The sequence below is a fragment of the Achroia grisella genome, unplaced genomic scaffold (assembly GCF_030625045.1).
Source record: "Achroia grisella isolate CSIRO2021 unplaced genomic scaffold, CSIRO_AGI_Agris_v1 utg283, whole genome shotgun sequence".
In the NCBI taxonomy this organism is placed as follows: domain Eukaryota; kingdom Metazoa; phylum Arthropoda; class Insecta; order Lepidoptera; family Pyralidae; genus Achroia; species Achroia grisella.
The window spans coordinates 16,416-38,647 of record NW_026712771.1 but is presented as its reverse complement, the minus strand read 5'-3'; the positions used below and the strand labels follow the sequence as shown (position 1 = coordinate 38,647).

The 22,232-nt window shown below is 35.1% G+C and overlaps 1 protein-coding gene across 1 annotated transcript in view; it reads right to left on the bottom strand.

The window, feature by feature from the left end:
- The window catches only part of LOC131843171 (protein amalgam-like), a 101,937-nt gene extending 92,214 nt beyond the window's left edge, over positions 1–9,723 (bottom strand). The window contains exon 1 of the mRNA XM_059191784.1: positions 9,532–9,723. Within this exon, the coding sequence (XP_059047767.1) occupies positions 9,532–9,619 (88 nt within the window). The 5' untranslated portion in view covers positions 9,620–9,723. The remainder of the gene's footprint in view (positions 1–9,531) is intronic.
- Positions 9,724–22,232: the final 12,509 nt, after the last annotated feature.

The window sequence follows — 22,232 nt, the reverse complement described above, 5'->3', positions numbered from 1 at the left end:
TAAGAATTGTAGCTTAAATTAACTTTGTCGTTAAGTTTCAATTTGAACTTAACTATAGACTCTTATTTAAACTATATAGAATAGGTTTTTAATAATTAAATATTACATTTATTTATATGAAAATACATTTGACTGATCATTACATAGTATAAAACAAAGTCGCAGTCGCTGTCTGTCCGTCCCTATTGAATGAATCTTTAAAACTACGCAACTGATTTTGAAGCGGTTTTTTTTAATAGATAGAGTGATTCAAGAGGAACGTTTATATGTATAATACATGTACACCATGTTTAGGGGGGAAAGGGGATTGTTAGTCCATGGTCAGGTCGACCTCCACGCGGTTCCCCCTGGAAATGATCGTGATAAATTCTTGGTGAATTTGTCACGATGGGCTAACTGACCTGACCTCATGTTCATCTTATCATCCTCCACTGGTGCGCCGCCAGCGTAAACCGTTAGCGCAGGCGGGTGAACCATTATATTATCATCCATAAAAAAAAGTACATATACACCCGGGCGAGGACGGGGTAAGTAGCTATTCACTACATAGTATAAAACAAAGTCGCTGTCGCTGTCTGTCCGTCCCTATGTATGCTTAAATCTTTAAAACTACGCAACGGATTTTGAAGCAGTTTTTTTAACAGATAGATCACTCTTCAAGAGAAAGGTTTATATATATATATATATATATATAATATATGTACACCCGGGCGAAGACGGGGCGAGTAGCTAGCATTTATACATAATTATATTGAGTACTTGACTTAATTATAGCTTGACATACAGTTAAAATTACATTACACATAATAATTTATATTGGGTTTGTTTATACAACGCATTTATAAACTTAATTGATTATTTGATTCACGCAAATTCCAATTTACATCTACACAATATCGGCAATATGGGAATTAAAGCATTCAAACGGAATTGAACCTGTACCTATTCAGTGTATATCAATAGAAAGCTATCAACATATATCGTATATTATATTGTTTCTTATATTATGTAATAGCTGTTCCCGCCACTTCGTCTGCGTGGAATTTAACTTTATATTTCTAAAACAAAACAGATTTTTTCTAAAAAAAGTGGCCTAAGTTACTCCTTATTACATCAGATACCTGCGAAAAACAGTTCCGTCAAAATCGGTCTAGCCATTTCAGAGATTAGCCGCAACAAACAGACAGGTAGATCAAAATTGTAAAAAATGTTATTTTGGCGTATGTACCATATTTATATTCATATAGAAGTAGTAAAAAACGGTTATTTTAATATTACAAACAGTGGGAATATTTTCGAACCGAATATTTATAGTCTCACACATGCTAATGGTAGCGGCTACCTGCGAAAAAAAGTCCCGTCAAAATCGGTCCAGCCATTTCAGAGATTAGCCGCAACAAACAGACAGACAGATAGACCAAAATTGTAAAAAATGTTATTTTGGCGTATGTACCGTATTTATATTCATATGCATGTAGTAAAAAACGGTTATTTTAATATTACAAACAGTGGGAAAGTTTTCGAACCGAATATTTAAAGTCTCACACATGCTAATTGCAGCGGAGTTAAAATAATATAAATGCATCATCAATACATCTAAACGTTTATTTTTTATTTGTATTGTTAATAAATTATCAATACTCAATACTCAATATTTATTGCATTCCATAATACAACATATATACACATCTTTCATTGTAGAAAGATGTTTATAATTCGTTTTCAATCATTGTGGACCCTATTAGGGCACGCAAACATAACATTATATTTTTTTTTTTTTCGAAATATTCTCATCTCCCCTCTTAAGGAGAGGAGATGGCAACATACCCCCGGCAGAAGCACAGTCGGCCGGGGTTCAGGACCCCAGGGAGAGAAACCGGCGAACAATGCGGGCAGAATCTAAGAGCACCGCTTTCTGCATCTTTCCCGGGAGTGAGCTGCCCCGGAATCCCAACCGTCTGAGATGTTGTACCAGACTGGTTGGTAAAACATTATTATTACTATTATCATAACTAGTTATAACATATAATTTAATATTATTCATCATATATATTGTAATATACATTAATTAAATGTTACATAAAAACTAAAATACATCATTTTCACCCTTCTATCATCAACCTGTATTTTTTATAGCTTTATTAATTTATTTTTATTTATTTATAAAAACTTCATGCACAAATACAGGTGCATATGGCGAACTTAACACCATAAGGCGTTTTCTCCAGTCGACCATAGGGCAAACAGAGATTAGTGGGCGGTGTATTAGTAAAAAAATAAATAAATTTATATGGCAAAACAACGTTTGCCGGGACAGCTAGTAGTTTATATCATTTAAAAACGTTTCATTCAAATAATCACTTACATTATAATATTGTTTAGAGACTAAAGAGTGATTGGTTTGGTTATAATACCATATTACTGAGTGGCCGCTTCATAAGTCAAAATGACATTTTTAAGGAATCCGCAATCCGATGGACGCCTATCATAAAAAATATCATCTCACTCCATCTATTCCTTCGTTTCCACTGATTTTTGCTGAAACGAATAAAATTATGGCCCACTCAACGTTTTTATTTGATACTTATCTCTAAAACTCTGAGGTACTGTTGCGACCACAGATGATTATTTATACAGAGTGAAAACTTTTCAGCCAGTGCTCACGTTACGTGCAAATACAATAATTAATAACAGTAGTTTTAATATCCACTTAATTCATATTAAAATTCAAAAATCATTTATTTTTGACGACCTCAGTCTAGCACACCGGTTTATAACCTATGATCGCGGGTTCGATTTCTCGCACGGCATAAACATGTGTATTCATGAGTATAATTGTTTGTATCGGTCTGGATATTTTCTATGTATAATATGTATGTATTTACAAAAAAAAAATCTATGCATATGTAACAGTTATCTAGTACTCATAACACAAGCTTAACCTAGCTTAACTTCGGTCTAGATGGCGCTGTGTGAATTGTCCTGATAATATTATTATATTATATTATATTTATTCATGTAGGACATTTTAGCCGCCTATGAAACTCAAATATATAATATTTTAATATTGCACTTATTTACATATAATAAATACTGAACTGAAAAGTATATATTTAATATAAGTATATACTTTTCAGTACTTTTTATTTCCTGTTCATGCTTGTTTCGAAAAATACTATTTTCTACAGCCTACGTTATATATGTTTTTAATAGTAGTTATTATAGTTTTATATATATAAAATTCTCGTGTCACAGTTTTCGTTCCCATACTCCTCCGAAATGCCTTGACCGATTCTCATGAAATTTTGTGAGCGTATTGAGTATGTCTGAGAATCGTCCAACATCTATTTTTCATAAAATAAAAATGTTAGGGGTAGTCCACCCCAAAATTTTTATTTTTATTTTTTAGACAATATTTTTAATTTCTATTTTTTTATGATACAACATACAAAAATACATACAATCCTAAATTTTCACCCTTCTATCATCAACCCCTATTTTTTTATAGCGTTATTAATTTATATGGCAAAACAACGTTTGCCGGGACAGCTAGTAAGTATATATATAAAGAGGTGACAATTCTGGCCATACTTGTCATCTCACATCATCATCATCATCATCATCTCACCTAATATAAATTAAAAATCGTTAAAAAAAAGCTAGTAGTGGCTTGTCAGTTGTCCTCGGCTGAAAATATATTCCAAAAAGCTGATAGATTTGATTTTTCATAAGAACATGTATACAAGAATATATATTTTATTTTGATTGATTGAGTGATGTATATCGCGAATCAAATACTTCTAAAAATACACCCATCGTGTTTACAATGTTTTTCGTCTTACGAATTTAAAGATTGAGCCAGTGCTCAAGTTTCCATTCTATATATATATATTACTCTGTGGTTGCGGCTAAACATTTAACCTCTTATTTTAGTATGAACTTAATATTATTTTATTGAATTTGTACACGAAAAGGGGTGAAATTGAAATTTTATTATCGTATTTAAAAAAAAGCGTCTTCTACACGTTACCATTAAACACACGTCTTCTGTATCAGACGGGCCGTATGCTTATTATAGTCGTATATCTGTTTATAATATATTTTTGTAACATATATTATATTACATATATTTACCTATGGAGAAGTTATTCTCCACATATACATAAATATTATTTACGAGTTTTAGCCATTTTAATTTCTTCGCAGGCATGGATTTTTTTATATATTAGAATGCAGACCACATTAACTGGTGGTCGCGGGTTCAATTCCTCGCATGGTACAAAATTTTTATTCAATGTGTGTGATTGTTTGTATAGGTCTGGGTATTTTCTATTTATAACATATATGTATTTACAAAAAAAAGGATATATTTATACATATCAGTTGTCTAATACCCATAACATAAGTTGTGCTTAGTTTGGAACTAGATGGCGTAATGTGAATTTTCCGGAGATATTACTATTATATATGTATGACCTTCACTAACATATAAAATATTACGTATTTAAATTCACGCAAGCAGCACCATGGGATTTGTATATGTACTTTGAAACATTCTATAAAGTCTCATTAAAAACACGAAGCTCGTATTTACTTAAAAGTTCGAAAATTCTCACGAGGACTAGAAATAACAGATAAAAATATGCCCTAACTTTATTATTGCCGTTAAGTTAACAGTAACAGTCATTCCGCTAAAATAAAACATAAATAAGACATAAATACTTTTGAATAGTCATATTTTTTAATCTACCACTCATTCGGAACGCAAACTCATCGCAAGAAGAATGAGCAAGAAGATTCCGTGTTGCTCTTTTAAATGAATGTTGTTGAGAGTAACTTTTTTAAGAATTTTGTGTAAATATAAACTGGCTAATAGCATGGTAGATGTATATAAATAAATAGTTACTTAAGTAACAAAATAACTCATAGTTATCAGTCATAGTGCAGACCAGTACCAACAAGCTCTAATCACTATGATCTTTTTAATCGTATTGTCTAACTAATATCTGACCCTAATAACTAATTTATTAGGGTGCTAGTTGGTGGTTTGTATTCACACGTTTAGAATTGGTAATGTAAAGTTACAATGATTGTTTAAAAGAGCAACACGCAAGTTTCTTGCTCGTTCTTCTTGTGATGACACAGCTTTCCTAATGAGCGGTAGATTAAAAAGATAATAACTATGACAATTTGAAAGTGATTAAATTAATTTTATTTGTATAAATGATTTTCTATTCTATTCTAAAGAAGCACCAGTTCACGGGTACAACGGGTGAGCCAACCATTACTGCGCTCAACCATTTTTATTCGGACTACTCTAATGCTGTTGGCCGCAGCTGGCCCTACAGCTTCACCGGACGTTAGGGGGCGAGTGCAGATGGCACTCCAAACCCGCGGAAGGAGTTATGGAGCGGCTGAAGGCCAACTCCTGGCTGACGGATACGACTTAGTCTGAGGGCACCACTAGGGGTTCGAACCTCGGCTCAGGTCATCGTAATTTCGATCCCTGTTTGAATTGGACGGGATTCCCCGTCCAATTCAAACAGGACCATATTTTATGAACTATCGCTTAAGAATATCCTTCAATTCTTATCCCTGACGGATCTAGAAGCGAACTTTTATAAGGCCGAGCACAATAGATCTATGTAGGTCGCAGTGCTACAGGTCCATGCACCTGACAATAGCCCAAGCAAGCCAATAAAAAATATAAACGTGCGAGTAATCAAATCAGAGTGTCTTATCGGAAGAAAACCGATGTGCCAAACCACTACTTATATAAGTCACAGGTTCGGCCGCACTACTGCTCTCATCTTTGGGCGGGAGCACCTGGATACCAGCTCGGTCCTTTTGACTCGGTTCAGAGACGTGCTATGAGAGTTGTCGATGATCCCAATCTCTCTGCCAGTATCGAGCCACTCAGCTTGAGGCGAGACTTCGCCTCGCTTTGTGTGTTCTACCGATTATACAACGGACTGTGTTCTGAGGAATTGTTCGACATGATGCTGACAGCCACCTTTTACCACCGCACCGCTCGCCATCGACAGGGAATTCATCCCCACACGCTGCAACCTAAGTGGTCCCGAACAGTGCGGTTTCAGAGGAGTTTCCTCCCGCGTACACTTAGATTATGGAATGAACTTCCTGCCGAGGTTTTCCCACGAGACTACAGCATGGGGTTTTTATGTGCATATTAAGGTTTCTTAAGGGTCGGCAACGCGCACGTGATACCCCTAGTGTTTCAGGCGTTCATAGTCTACGGTAACCATTTACCATCAAATGGGCCGTATGCTTGATTGTCACCATCTGATTATATAAAAAAAAAAAACACCACCCAGGCCGTCGTATTAAGACACTGAACGTCAAAATAAATAGTCCTCAAGAAAATGTTAATGTAAGTACACTCAGAAAGCATTACATAAAAAATGATTACTTACATCGCCAGTGTAATTCTACAAAGCTAGCTTTTACCTGTTAAATAAAAATTACCATATTTATAAGCAAAAATCGTCGCTGATAAAAAAAAGGCGAGCAATCGTACCGGGTAAGAACACCGCGCGAGTCCGTGATGCTCATATAAATATTAATGCGCCACTCCACTTTAGTGCCCTTTGTGCTCTGATAAAAAGGATTGAAATTTTCATAAAAAATACATCGAGGTTATTGTATGGAATTGGTCCAGTTCGAGTTGTTATCAAAAGGTTATGGGCCCAGTTGATTCCAGTTCGAGTTGTTATCAAAAGGTTATGGGCCCAGTTGATTCCAGTTCGAGTTGTTATCAAAATGTTATGGGCCCAGTTGATTCCAGTTCGAGTTGTTATCAAAAGGTTATGGGCCCAGTTGATTTTTGTAACCGCCACTATCAATGCTACGGTTTGTGACAGATGTTTGAAACTGAATCATATTTATTTTTACTTATGTAACTAGCTTTTGCCCGCGGCTTCGCTCGCATTAATTCATCCCCTTAAGTGTGAAATTTATCAAAATCCTTTCTTAGGGGATGCGTCATAGTAGATTTATGCATGCAAAGTCTTAGCCCGATCGGTTTTAAATTGACAAAGTTTCATCTCTTATTTGATATTCTTGGGGGTAGAATTAATCAAAATCCTTTCTTAGCGGATGCCTACGTCATAACATCTACCTGCGTGCCAAATTTCAGCCCGATCCGGCCAGTGGTTTGGGTTGTGCGGTGATAGATCACTATGTCAGTCACCTTTGAGTTATATATATTTAGACTAGACAACTATTATACAGTTTAAATAATATACAGGAACCCACGACCATCGGAAGTAAACCGGTATGCTAAACCACTAGACCATGGATACTCTCATATAAAAAAAGAATATCCGAATGCAATATTCTTCTTTTTTTCTTTCGATGAAACCTTCTCTTGACTATAACAAACACAACAAAAAAAAAATTTGCGTATTGTCGCTATAAATTATTCATTCAATAATATATTATTTATAGTTGCAATCTAATACAATATTAATTAACGTAAATTATAGTCCAATTCAATATATATCATATTAGCTGTACCCGCGACTTCGTCCGCGTGGAATATAACTTTATTTACTAAAATAAAAGTAGCCTAAATAACTCCTTATTACATCAACTACCTGCCAAAATAAGTCCCGTCAAAATCTGTCCAGCTATTTCAAAGATTAGCCGACACAAGCAGACAGACAGACAAAAGTTGTAAAAAATGTTATTTTGATATATGTACCGTATTTATATTCATATGCATGTAGTAAAAAACGGTTATTTCAATATTACAAACAGACACACCAATTTTATTTATATGTATAGATTCATATTGACATAGTAATATATTAAACCACATATAAATCTCGTTGCTATTAATAAATGTTAACTAATTACAATTCGTGGTAGTGTAATCAACAAATACAAAACTCATGAAATAGCATCTGAGTCTATACTTATATGTTAATGAAAATTTATATACATATATTTATATCAACCTATTTATATAGTAACGATGTTTATGTATACATATAAATAAAATTGGAGTGTCCGTTTGTTTGCTTGTAACATTATATTGTACAGTAAATACGTTTAAATTAACTAAGGATTAAAAAAATAAGTTGTAAAATGACGGACTTACATCAAATGTGGGAGTCTTTGACTGAAAGGAATTGTGTAATATTGAAATAACCGTTTTTCACTACATGCATATGAATATAAATACGGTACATACACCAAAATAACATTTTTTACAATTTTTGTCTGTCTGTTTGTTCCGGCTAATCTTTGGCTAATGGCTGGACCGATTTTGTCTGGACTTTTTTGGCAGGTAGCTGATGTAATAAGGAGTAACTTAGGCTACTTTTATTTTTAAAAAAACTTTTATTTATAAAAAAATGCGGGCGAAGTCGCGTGTACAGCTTGTTAACCCTAATATAACTAAACATCGTTTATCACGCCATACCAATAAATAATCCTGGAGCTAATCGAATAAAACAGCAAAGGCAGGCCAATATCCCGCTTCTGTTCATATAACCACATCAATTGTTCACCCGAGCGCTCCGCTAAACAAATTAATACCTAATTGCTTCACGGAGAGCACTCAAACCGGGATCCCAATCCTGAGAACCCGGGATCTCAATGAAACAACCCAATTATAACCCATAGCGTTCCACAATGATGTTCCTAGGAGCTGTAGCGCGAATGGATTCCTTTTTCAAATTGCTATTTTCTTTTGATTCAATTCGCCTCTCGGCCGGTACCCTATTGAATATTCATCTCGCGAATCGGTAACAGGGAGGTGCGAATCGAAATCCCGGCGGTGGAATAACTCGATAACGTTCCGAATAATTGGAAGGTCGATTAGCTGTTATTATTTTTGGATTACCCGTCGATATGTTTTGTGGTGATAACGGTGGAGCTGTATAATTGCATGGGATAGCAATTAAACTCACATGAATGTTAATTAATATTGAACATCAATCGGATTTGTATTATGCAATCGAAATTACCGATTCGGTGTTATCGATTCTACTTTGTTTAATACATAGATAGGTAAATATGTATTTTAAATAATTAATTTTCGATATATACATAAATGATTTTACTATACTTGTGGTTTCTTTTAATTGTGATTTATTTCTAATATTTCAATAGATTTAAATAATATTTTTTAAAGAAAGATATAGTTATACTCATATAACATAGTAGGTTACTAAGGTGTAGGTTATTGGGTAAAAAGATATTTTTTATGTAAGTATACAATTTTTTTTATTACTCCATTTATTTTAAATATTTCAAAGACCTATATCACAAAGAAAATTACTTCTATTATCTTTTATTTGTTTAAATAATTATGACAAATTTAAATATATACTGTGTCACATAATTCTAGTATTTATTTCAATTTACATAAAATAAAAAAATATTGTGTACAAATCGATACTATTAATTTACAGTACAGTGCAGTAACATTATTCAAAGTCGGTAAACAGTTGAACGTATAATTTATATTTTCAAATACATATACTTAATAAAAAGAAAACTTACCAACGGAATCCGTACATCGGAACAACACTGAAATTCCCAACACTATCAAATACATATGCGCCCACATCACAAAGTCTCTCAAACTCATATCCGAGCACAAATAATTGAATTAATTACACTGGCCGGTAATAAACGGCCATTTCAAAATTACATCAATCATAACGAATATGGAAGAAAGTTTCGAAATTCGAACCCGCGCCGTTCGAAATTTGAACGTGGAGCGGCTGCGGCCTCGCTCGCGATGCTGCGAACTGCTCCTAGCATTGCTCGAAGGCTGGTCAAGGAGCCGGCGCTTGACGCATGCGCTGTTCTACCCTGAGCAAAGTTATATATTTTTTTATACTACGTAGGTAGCAAACAAGCATATGGCCCATCTGATTGTAAACGGTTACCGGAGCCTATAGACGCCTGAAACATCGAGGTGTCACGTGCGCGTTGTCGACCCTTCAGAAACCTTAATAGACTCTGAAAAATCCCATTCTATCTCTCGAGAAAACCTCGGAAGGTAGTTCATTCCACAATCTAAGTGTACGAGGGAGTGAGCTCCTCTGAAGTCACACTGTCCGTGACCACAAGAATTCCTCGTCGATGGCAAGCATATTTCCTTTCATAAGCTCAAGCGTCCCACGTTTGAATGATTCTGTTTTCTTTTGACAGTTTTAGTGCCACTGGCTTTTGACTTGAGTAATTTGCCGACAGTTTTGAACAAGAAGTTATACGAGTTGGTCTGTTATGCTCTTAAGCATAATATTTTTTTATTGTGAGTTTCTTTATACTTATTTCATTACAGTACAGGGACTTGTTTCAGTTTCCGTTTACTGCTTTGTGTAAATTATGCTTTAGTGCATTTCTAGACTTTAAATGTGTATTCTGTTTTCCCTAATTTGAATTTAAAAATGAATCTGTAATTTTGTAAACACATACAAGCCACAGATAATATAATATTATATATACAAGCTAATTTGAAAATAATAAATACTGAGTTTCTCGTTTTGAAATTATATTTGACATATCATAAGAGTCTGTAATAGACCTATGTATAAAAATTCAAATCGATTTGGTAGTTGAAGAATAAGAGGAGGTTAACCTGAGATGGTATATTGCTCGCAATAAAGTTATCATTCCACATTACTACCAAACCCCTTTCTCCCCCTATACTTTGCACAGCTTCCTGTAACATAACTCGCAGGCAAACAAACTGCAGTACACATACCATTTACCATGAATCCATACTTATCCAATTCACTCCGTACTTACCATCCTATGTAATAGAGTCCAATTTCATGTAAAATTTCATTACAGTTCATTCAGTCGTTTAGTCGTGAACAAATAGACATACAAACTGACACTCTTTCACATTTGTAATATATAGTAGTGACCCGACCCTGCTTCGCACCGATGTATTTCAAATATTTGAATTTCTCAACTTGTTCTGTAATATAACACGCATATATTATACATATAAACCTTCCTCTTGAATCAGTCTATCTATTGCTGAAAACTGCATTAAAATCCGTTGCGTAATATAAAAGATATAAATGAACAGATAGCGGAAGCGATTTGTTTATCTTATATATAAAATTCTCGTGTCACAGTTTTCGTTACTCCTCCGAAACGGCTTGACCGATTCTCATGAAATTTTGTGAGCGTATTGAGTAGGTCTGAGAATCGGCCAACATCTATTTTTCATCCCCCTAAATGTTAGGTGTAGTCCACCCCTAAATTTTTTATTTTTTAGTCACAAACTTTAGTTTCTATTTTTTTATGATACAACATACAAAAATACATACTATCCTAAATTTTCACCCTTCTATCATCAACCTCTATTTTTTTACAGCGTTTATTAATTTATATGGCAAAACAACGTTTGCCGGGACAGCTAGTACTATATAATTTTATGTAATTTAAACTATATAAATTTATTTATGTAATATTATTTTATTTGTCCTAATACAAATAAAATAATATTACATAAATAAATAAATAAAATAACCCTGGATAATTAACACAGCGCCATCTAGTCCCACGGTAAGCAGAGCTTGTATTATGGGTCAACAACTGATATAAATACTCATTTTTTTGTAAATACATACATAATTCTATGTATATTATGTATAAACACACCACAGACCGATACAAACAGTCATTCTCGTGAGTACAAATGTTTGCACCGTGCGAGGAATTGAACCCGCGATCATCAGAAATTAAGCGGTGTGCTAAAAGATCATCTAGTATTATTATAAACTAGCTGTTCCCGCGACTTCGTCCGCGTGGAATTTTATATTACTTTTCTAAAACAAAAGTAGCCTAAGTTACTCCTTAATACATCAGCTACCTGCCAAAAAAAGTCCCGTCAAAATCGGTACAGCCATTTCAAAGATTAGCATAAAGATTAACAAACAGACAGACAGACAAAAATTGTAAAAAATGTTATTCTGGTGTCAATATCGTATTTATATTCATATGCATGTAGTAAAAAACGGTTATTTCACTATTACAAACAGACACTCCGATTTTATTCATATGTATAGATATAGTAGTTGTAGGATACGCTAGGACAAACATTAGGTATGTATGAGACTTCGGAAATTTTCAAACCACCGTATTTTCAATAAATATGGAAATTTTGAACATTGCTTTTTATTCAGCGATGCGGTATTTTCTAAGGCGTCAGAAATATATCTGTCGATCTCTGTAGATTAGTGGTATGCGGCTCTCAAACGAGCATGCGGCTCACCTGATGGTAAGTGATTACTACCGCCCATGAGCACCCGCAACACCAGGGGCATTGCAAGTACGTTGTCGGCCTTTTAAAAAGGAATAAGCTCTGTCTTGAAGATTTCAATATCGTATCGGTTCGGAAATACCTTTGGTGGAAGGTGATTCCACAATGTGGTTATGTGGTTGTGCGAGGCAAAAAGTTTCTAGAAAATCGCACTGTGGAGGACCGCCATTGATCCAGATGATCAGGATGGTATTTCAGTTTCTGGCGGGTGGTACGGTGGTGAAACTCAGCAGCTGGTATTAATCCGAACAATTCTTCAGAACACTCACAGTGATATATGCGGTAGAAAATGCACAGAGACGCAATATCTCGCCGCAAAGCTAATGGGTCGAGTCTGTCACATAGACGTTGATTACCAATGATTCTAGCTGCTCGGTTCTCGGTAGCTGTTAGTAGCTGGTAATGTGGTTTTCCCGCCCAGAGATGAGAACAGTATTCCACATGCGGCCGGATCTGCGCCTTGTATAATTGCAAGTAAATGCCGTCTTTCTTTACTGAGTACACCAAGCTTTTTTGAGGCTATTTTAGCCTTGTTCTCCAAATGACTGCAAAACTGAACGTCACTGGATATCAGATATCTGGATATTTACATTACCATCGGACGGTAAGTGTTAACCATCCTGAATGGGGAAAGGAGATTGTTAGTAATATGGACTAATGATCCCATTACTAGCAATGTACCATGTCAGGTCGACCTCCACGCGGTTCCCCCAGGAAACCACCGAGATAAATTCCCGGTGAATTTGTCACGTTGGGCTAACTGATCTGACCTCATGGTCGTCCTATCATCCTCCACTGGTGTCTCGCCAGCGTAAACCATTAGCGCAGGAAGGTGCACCATTCCATTATCATCCTCTAAAAGAAAAAATCCTTTCGGAATCGAATCGTTATCATTCAGAAAGACGTGGAGTAGAGGATGCTCCTCAGGATAGAGTGTACTCTATCCTGAGGAGATGAAACCATCAATATTAACAATATTCTGCAATTCTTGTTACTGATGGGTCCAAGCAGTGAACTTTGTCAGATTTCTAGATACGTTATGTATTTATTATATACATAACTAGCTATTCGCCTCGGCTTCGCACGGGTGTACGTGTATTATACATATAAACCTTCCTCTTGAATCACTCTATCTATTAAAAAAACCGCGTCAATACGTCAAAACCACGCTCTTCCGTGAAAACGTGATAAATTCCTGCTGAATTTGTCACGATGGACTTACTGACCTGACCTCATGCTCATCTTATCATCCTCCACTGGTGCCCCGCCAGCGTAAACCGTTAGCGCAGACGGATTCACCATTTCATTATCATTAATTAAAATATTTATATACATGAATAGAAACAATGATTTTTGGTAACTGCCAGCTTCGAACTCATAACCTTTGGTATCTAAGTCTGTACAGTAACCTGCTAGTCCATAACGGTATGTATTTATTATATACATAACTAGCTACTCGCCTCGGCTTCGCCCGGGTGTACATGTATTATACATATAAACCTTCCTCTTGAATCACTCTATCTATTAAAAAAACCACGTCAAAATCCGTTGCGTAGTTTTAAAGATTTAAGCATACATAGACAGACAGACTAAAGCAACTTTATTTTATACTATGTAATTATAATGATAATGATATAATGATTACGTGTCACGTTGTTTGTCCGCGATGGACTTCTAAACTACTTAACTGATTACAAATTTGATTGGCACATTGAGTGCAATTTGATTCAACTTGAAAGATAGGATAGCTTACATCTCAATTTGTAGTCACAATATTATCATGAACCTTAGCTGCAGCAACGCGTGGCTGGGTCTGCTAGTAGTATATGATACCCGTAAGAAGTCAGAGCACATTGTTATTGTTAAGTATGCAATTAGAATTAACAAACTATCTACAAATCTTGTCTCGCGTATAGCACAATCAGAATCTAATTAATTAAATTTTAATTAAGATACACGATCTTCAGACTATAGACAAATATTAATTAATTAATTAAATCATAATATTAGATTGGTGTCGATGGTAACTTATAATTTGACTTACTAATATTGAAAATAGAGACCGTTATGGACTAGCAGATTACTGTACAGACTTAGATTCCATAGATTATGAGTTCTAATCCGGCAGTTACGAAAATCTTTGTTTTAATCTTGAAAATAGAAAGCGTTATGGACTAGCAGTTTACTGTACAGACTTAGATTCCATAGATTATGAGTTCTAATCCGGCAGTTACGAAAATCTTTGTTTTAATCTTGAAAATAGAAAGCGTTATGGACTAGCAGTTTACTGTACAGACTTAGATTCCATAGATTATGAGTTCTAATCCGGCAGTTACCAAAAATCATTGTTTCTATTCATGTATATAAATATTTTAATTAATGATAATGAAATGGTGAATCCGTCTGCGCTAACGGTATGCGCTGGTGGGGCACCAGTGGAGGATGATAAGATGAGCATGAGGTCAGGTCAGTTAGCCCATCGTGACAAATTCAGCAGGAATTTATCACGTTTTCACGCAGCAGCGTGGTTTTGACGTATTGACGCGGTTTTTTTAATAGATAGAGTGATTCAAGAGGAAGGTTTATATGTATAATACATGTACACCCGAGCGAAGCCGAGGCGAGTAGCAGTTATGTATATAATAAATACATAACGTATCTAGAAATCTGACAAAGTTCACTGCTTGGACCCATCAGTAACAAGAATTGCCGAATATTCTTAATATTGATGGTTTCATCTCCTTAGGATAGAGTACACTCTATCCTGAGGAGTATCCTCTACTCCACGTCTTTCTGAATGACAACGATTCGATTCCGAATGGATTTTTTCTTTTAGAGGATGATAATGGAATGGTGTACCTTCCTGCGCTAACGGTTTACGCTGGCGAGACACCAGTGGAGGATGATAAGATGAGCATGAGGTCAGGTCAGTTAGCCCATCGTGACAAGGAGCAGCGTTCGGAGATCTACTTAACACATGTTGTTAAAAATCCCCTTTCCCCTCTTAACATTTATATTTCTAAATTACTCCTCGATAAATGTATATTTATAAATCACTTTCCGATTATTAAAATATTCATAAGAAACCCAATTATACTGAAGAACAGTGTTGCGGGTTAATAATACGATGTTGCTGGTCGAGACGATGTATATTACAGATGATGATAAACTGACAATATGTACATAGAAATAATGATCTTATATACTAAATAACAATAGGAAAATGTAAGGTGGGGTGACACAGTTTAGATACAGCAGTACCTAGTAGACAATATTGAATTTGTCTTACTAGACATTATTAAAAGCAATTATTATTTTATGTATCTAGGTGACTGTGTCCCATAAACAGCTCGCCCCAATTCGATTAGATTCAAATATAACAGCGCAACGGTCATGTAACGTTGGCCACTTCAAATATAAATAGAAAATATTTAATCGAATTTGGTGTTATTTTGGGAAAGTACATTTCATTACTATATTTTCAATACTAAACAAAATACAATAGATTTATATTATTTTGATTAATTCCGCTACAATTAGCATGTTTGAGACCACATATACTGAGTGTGGAAACCTGACCACCGTTACTGGAAGTATTACAAGGCCTATTACTCACTAAACGATTACTTGAATGACGAGCGTGCATGGCAATAGTTTTCATGTTCGGGATTTTCATTTAAGGGGGTCTTCCTATGTGATGGGTTGAAAAAATCGTTTTTTTTTTTTCATAAATTGCTCCCTTAACATGTCTAGAATACGGTAGTAAAGCGATTTTAGAAAATTCGAAGTCGTTTTAAAGATACAGCAGGTAAAAGAAAGAGCGGTTCGGAGCGGTGAGTTGGCAGTTAGAGACCGGGCCTATTGTGTACCGTTAAAAAAAGAATGTGTGGGTCACGTAGAAAAGAGGATGGGAACACGACTTCGGGCTGTTAAAAAGGATAAAACCAATAAAGGAATAGGAGGAAAAGGAGCAGGTAAACTTACTGATAAAGTTATCCAAGAAATTACAAAATTCTACGGATTAGCAATTCGACGCCGTCCAGATTCGCTTGAAGATATGAGAAAGGAAGTTTGGGCAACGTACTATCACAAATGTTCTTCTGATGAAAACCCTCAGCATCAATTTTGTCCAGAAGGCGAAGACAGTTGGTGTAAATGGCGTAGGGCTGAAGCTAATAATGAACTGGACCAATTTCATCACGATAAACCACCTCTAATTCCGCAAGTCCAAGAAGCTATCAAACCGGTTTTCGAAGATTTATCGAAAGACGAATTATTAATTCGTTGTTTAGGAGCAGAGACACAAAACAATAACGAATCTTTGAATTCTTTGATTTGGACTTTCGCTCCTAAACATCTTCATTCTGGTCCCAAAGTTGTTGAAATTGCTAGCTACTTAGCAGTTATTATCTTTAATGAAGGTTTTCAAGGTATTTTAAAAGTTATGTCGATTATGGGATGCCCTGTTGGTCGTGAAGCCCAAGCGTATGTTGAGAAACGGGATGAAAAGCGAATCTTACGCTCTGAGCGGCGCGTAAGTGATGTCGTTAAACAAGCCACGATTGACTCAAGAGCTGAACAATCTGCTTTAAAAGAGTTTCACGAGGAAGAGGAAGGAATACTCTATGGACCAGGCATCGCCGATTGAGAGTAAGTTGATATTTTAATAGTTTTTAACGGACTTGAAACTTTAAACGCGTTTATCTCAAAACTGTGTTTTTCAAACTTTCCTCCATTATATCTCAGAAACGGCTGGACCAAATTACTTGAAATTTACAGGGCTCACTCAATATATGTAAACGCATGGAATGAACTATTATCAATCGAAAATTTTCAAAACTTCGATTTTTTTATAGCAAAAAACAAAAAAAAAAACGCCTAATTTGCAACTTTTATTTCAAATGTCTATCAAAAATCCAATTTTTTTTATATTCATTTGATTATAGGTCATTCCGTGCTTTTAAGCCTACAAATTAAAACGCGGTTTTTTTTTTTTCAGATAAGCCGATCAGCCGGAATCGTGGAGGAAGTGGGAGCTCTTTTTTTCGAGGCGGGGGTGTTCAGAGCGCTGTAACTCTAGTTTGACTGAATATTTTTAGCTGAAATTTTATATTTATACTGTCCAAATATGTGTTAATAAATGATAAAAAACTTGAAGCTCTAAATATTTACTGGTCGTAGAAAAAAAATCCTAAAATATCCCTAAAAAACAGGCCGTCACATAGGAAGACCCCCTTAATGTTAGACATAAACACCTATGCATTGTAAATAAACTGGCTTTAAAAAAAAGTTATTCAATCGAGTTTCTTGCCAGTTCTTCTCAATTGGATCTATACACCGAACCGGACGGTAGGCAAAAAAAATTATAATGTAAAAACTTGACGTTCATAAGCAGCTAAAATGTCCTACATGAATAAATGATTTTTGAATTTTGAATTACCTTCCTTCCTTTTTTTTATTAATATTATTTTTATTTATATTTATACAATATTTAATCCCCACCGATCGATCCCCCATCCAATTCAAATGGGGATCGAAATTACGACGGCCTGAGCCGAGGTTGGAACCCTTAGCGGTGCCCTCAGACTAAAGTCGTATCCGTCAGGCGGGAGTTGGCCTTCAGCCGCTCCATAAGTCCTTCCTTGGTTTGGAGTGCCATCTGCACTCGCCCCCTAACGTCCGGTGAAGCTGTAAAGGCCAGCTGCGGTTAACATCATTAAAGTAGTCTGAAAAAATAAACTTATTTCTGAATACAAATGTTTGTATTGTACGGAATACAAGACCGACTTCCAATCCAAATATAGTATCCAATTGTTTACTTAGTAATTAACGATCAGACAGATATATATTTAGTTTAGTCACAGATAACATAATATTGTAGTTATATATTTAGTTCGTTTGTATGCCAAAGGTCAATGAGGTAATTGGAATGAAACCTATATATTAACGAGCTAGTCTGAGCTTCTGTATTTGTGCTTTGTACCTTGTTGCTCTTGCTTTAGATAATTGTAATATGAGTTATATAAAATTTATAATTGTAGGGTACTTGAATTAATAATGAGCGTTATTTTTCGAAGTTTACGGATTCGTTTTCAAATAATGCTTCCAAATATATTAATCGAAGTATTGTCCATCTATCTGCCAATTTTCGGATGCCAGCTCGAAAAAATTACTCATCTTTTGAGGCAATCCAATCATCGACCCATTTTTTGGATTGTTCATATGAAGTCAACTTCAGCTGGGTCAGACCCATGTGTCATCGACTGTAATAAGTAATAGTCCGAAGGAGCAATGTCTGGAGATTACAGCGGGTGGGGTAGGACTTCCCATTTTAGAGTTTTTAGGTTGGTTTTTAGGTTGGTTACCGGTTTTGTAATATGTGGCCGAGTGTATGACATGCTGCAAAATTGTAACGATACATGTGTCTTTTGTTATATTGTTTGTGCTTCTTCTTTACTGTACGTTGCAAATATAGTATATTCTATCTATCTATCTATCTTTCTTCGAATTTTAGCCGATTTTGCTTCAGTATGACGCTTATTCGCATGAGTTGAGTCTGATAGCATTCCCCCGTGATTATTTCATTCGGTTTGAACAGCTCAGTAGTAGATAACACTGCTGGTCCCACCAAATACAGAGCATAAACTTCATGCCATGAATATTCGGCTTTGCGAAGAATGTTGATGGCTGGCTGGGCAGTACCATGACTTTTTGCACTTGGGTGATCATAACGAATCTACTTTTCATCGCCGGTGATAATGCGATTCAAAAAACCCTTCCTTTTTTAGCATGAAGAATGATACTAGCTATTTAAGACGACCTCAGAGTGTAGGTTTTAGCGGGAAGACATTGCAAACTGGAATATTCAAACATACACTAGTAGCGGTCTCTTGATTGAAACGATCATTATCAATTCAAGTACCCTATATATATACCGACGACCTCGGTGGTATAGCGGTCCAGCACACCGCTTTCCGTCCGATGGTCGCGGGTTCGATTCCTCGCACAGCACACACATTTGTATTCATGAGTATGATTGTTTGTATCGGTCTGTGTGTTTTCTATGTATAATATGTATATATATACGAAAAAAAATTTATGTACTTGTATCAGGTATCTAGTACCCGTAAACAAAATTTAACTAGCTTAACTTGGGACTAGATGGCGCTGTGTGAATTGTCCTGAGATTATTATTATTATTGTTATAACTTAATTGTACAACTAAGAAACTAAAATTAAAAAGCTTAAAAAATATAATATAACTAAAATATATTATTTAAAGAAGTCCCTTTAGGCAAAGTTCCGTAGATACTGGCAGCGTTCCCTCTTTGAATGGCTAGACTAATTCTTTGTCCAAGGTAGCTGCCAGCTCTTCGGTCTTCTGTGATGTCGACTAACCTTTTCGTTATTTCTTTGAAGAGTCATATAGCTCTAGGACCCCACAGACTAAGAGTCTCGACACCGAATGGGACAAAATCATACTCGGAGCTTAGCCTAGTGGCTGAAAAAGCCAAATCATGTAAATACACATGTATTTACATGCTTCACACGCCGCACCAGCTCAGTTGTTGGTTCCATGTAGATGGGATGGACTAGCGCGTCTGAACAGGTTGCATCCCATACCAGCACCCGGCCCATCTTCCGTGGAATCAAACTCATACCGTCCGGTCTCTCATATATCAATTTATATATATACTAGCTTTTACTTGCGGCTTCGCTCGCGGTAATGTTTCCCTTTAAGGGTGGAATTTATCATTTTGATAATCCTTTTTTAGGGGATGGCTACGTCAGAGTATCTTTATGCTGGCAAAGTTTCAGCCCGATCGGTTTAAAATTGACGAAGTTTCATACAAACTTTCATCCCATATTTTATCCCCTTGGGGGTAGAATTAATCAAAATCCTTTCTTAGCAGATGCCTACGTCATAACATCTACCTGCATGCCAAATTTCTGCCCGATCCGTCCAGTGGTTTGGGCTGTGAGTTGATAGATCACAGGTCAGAGTCACCTTTGAGTTATATATATTTAGATATCTATATAACCAATAATATTTCAAGTCAGATTGTACCAGCAACCAATGCAATATGATTCACTTTGACATTTCATGATTTGATACTACTGGAATGTTTCCAGTTTCTTGATAAATAAACAATACATGCATTTATTTAACGACATGACCTAATAATATCTGTCTTTTAACCCGCGGCGCTGCTCGGGTTATTGAAGATAGAACAATGGATATGTTTCTGTTGTGGATTTAGAAAAGTTTTATGAGTTCCTTTGTCTGTCTGTCATTTATATTGTTGTACAGCTTTAATAATATTATAAATGCGAAAGTAACTCTATCTGTTTCGCTTTCACGTAAAAACTACTAAACGGATTTTGGTATAACTTTACAAAATTCAAAATTTCTTTATTCATATTATATACTCCTATGATATATCAAATTTACCGTCAGTTCGGAATAGAAATAGAAATAGAAATAATCTTTATTCAAATAAACTCATCACAAGCACTTTTGAATAGTCATATTTTGATTCTACCACTCATTCGGAATGCAGATTCATCACAAGAAGAATAAGCAAGAAACTTGCGTGTTGCTCTTTTTAATTGATGTTTTTTTTATATAAATAATTATAGTGTAACAAGTAAGAGGCATGCGATAATCAACATAGAAATCGCTACGCACTCATTGTTAGTGTAATCAGATAATATTGTCAGTGCTATGTATTTAAAATTTTTCTACAAAAATATTATTATCGTTAACGAATTCTTCAATTTTATAGTAAGCTTTTTTGCAAAGGAAGTGTTTTATTTGACATTTAAATCTTTTTTCTGGCAGATTTATAACAGACTCAGGTATTTTATAGTAAAACCTTACGCAATTGCCATAAAACGAATTACTAACTTTAGCCAAACGACATTTAGGTAAAATCAGTTTGTTATTGTTACGTAAGCTTTTATTAGTGCAATCACTAACTCTTTTGAAACTGTCTATATTCTTCCTGGCATACATGATATTTTCATAAATATATTGAGAAGCAACGGTGAGGATATTTGATTCCTTAATGAATGATTTTGAGATGAGAAGAATTGACAAGGAACTAAGCTCGTATTATTTTCAAATAAATGTTGTAGGTATATGTTTACAATAATACAGATTCATTTTTGTATTCAAATTTGGGAGAATAGAGTGACCACCAGCATATGCTATTGCAAAAGCAAAACGTCTAATCAGTGTTCGTAACTCGAACAGACCACTAATAAAGCTAATCAGTAAGAGTAACGCATAGCATTAGGGTTCACATCAATATTGTAGGAAAATCCGATATTTTAAAAGATGTTGGAAGAAGGTAGTTTATAATAGTTAATTTTAAACTTTCGTGTTTAATATACAATATTTAAATTATTAACCGGGTCTTAACACGAAGCTTAAGTTTAATTTTGTTCATAAAAATCTTGACTTATTTCCAAAAAACAGCAATATTCATAATATTAATACTAGATTTAAAGACAAACTTGCTGTCCCCAAGTATCGTTTAGAAAAAGTTAATAGGTCTTTTATGGCAATAGGTATAAAAATTTACAATAAGATACCAAAGGATATATTGGAATTACCCTTAAATAAATTCAAAACATCTGTTAAATCATATTTACTGAGCAAAGCCTATTACTCACTAAACGATTACTTGAATGACGAGTGTGCATGGCAATAGTTGTTCATGCACTGAATTTTCATTTAATGTTAGACATAGACACCTATATAAAAATACATTGTAAATAAAATGGCCTATAAAAAAAAGTAATTCAGTTGAGTTTCTTGCCAGTTCTTCTCAATTGGATCTATATACCGAACTGGACGGTAGGGAAAAAATAAAATTATAATGTAAAAATTTGACGTTCATAAGCGGCTAAA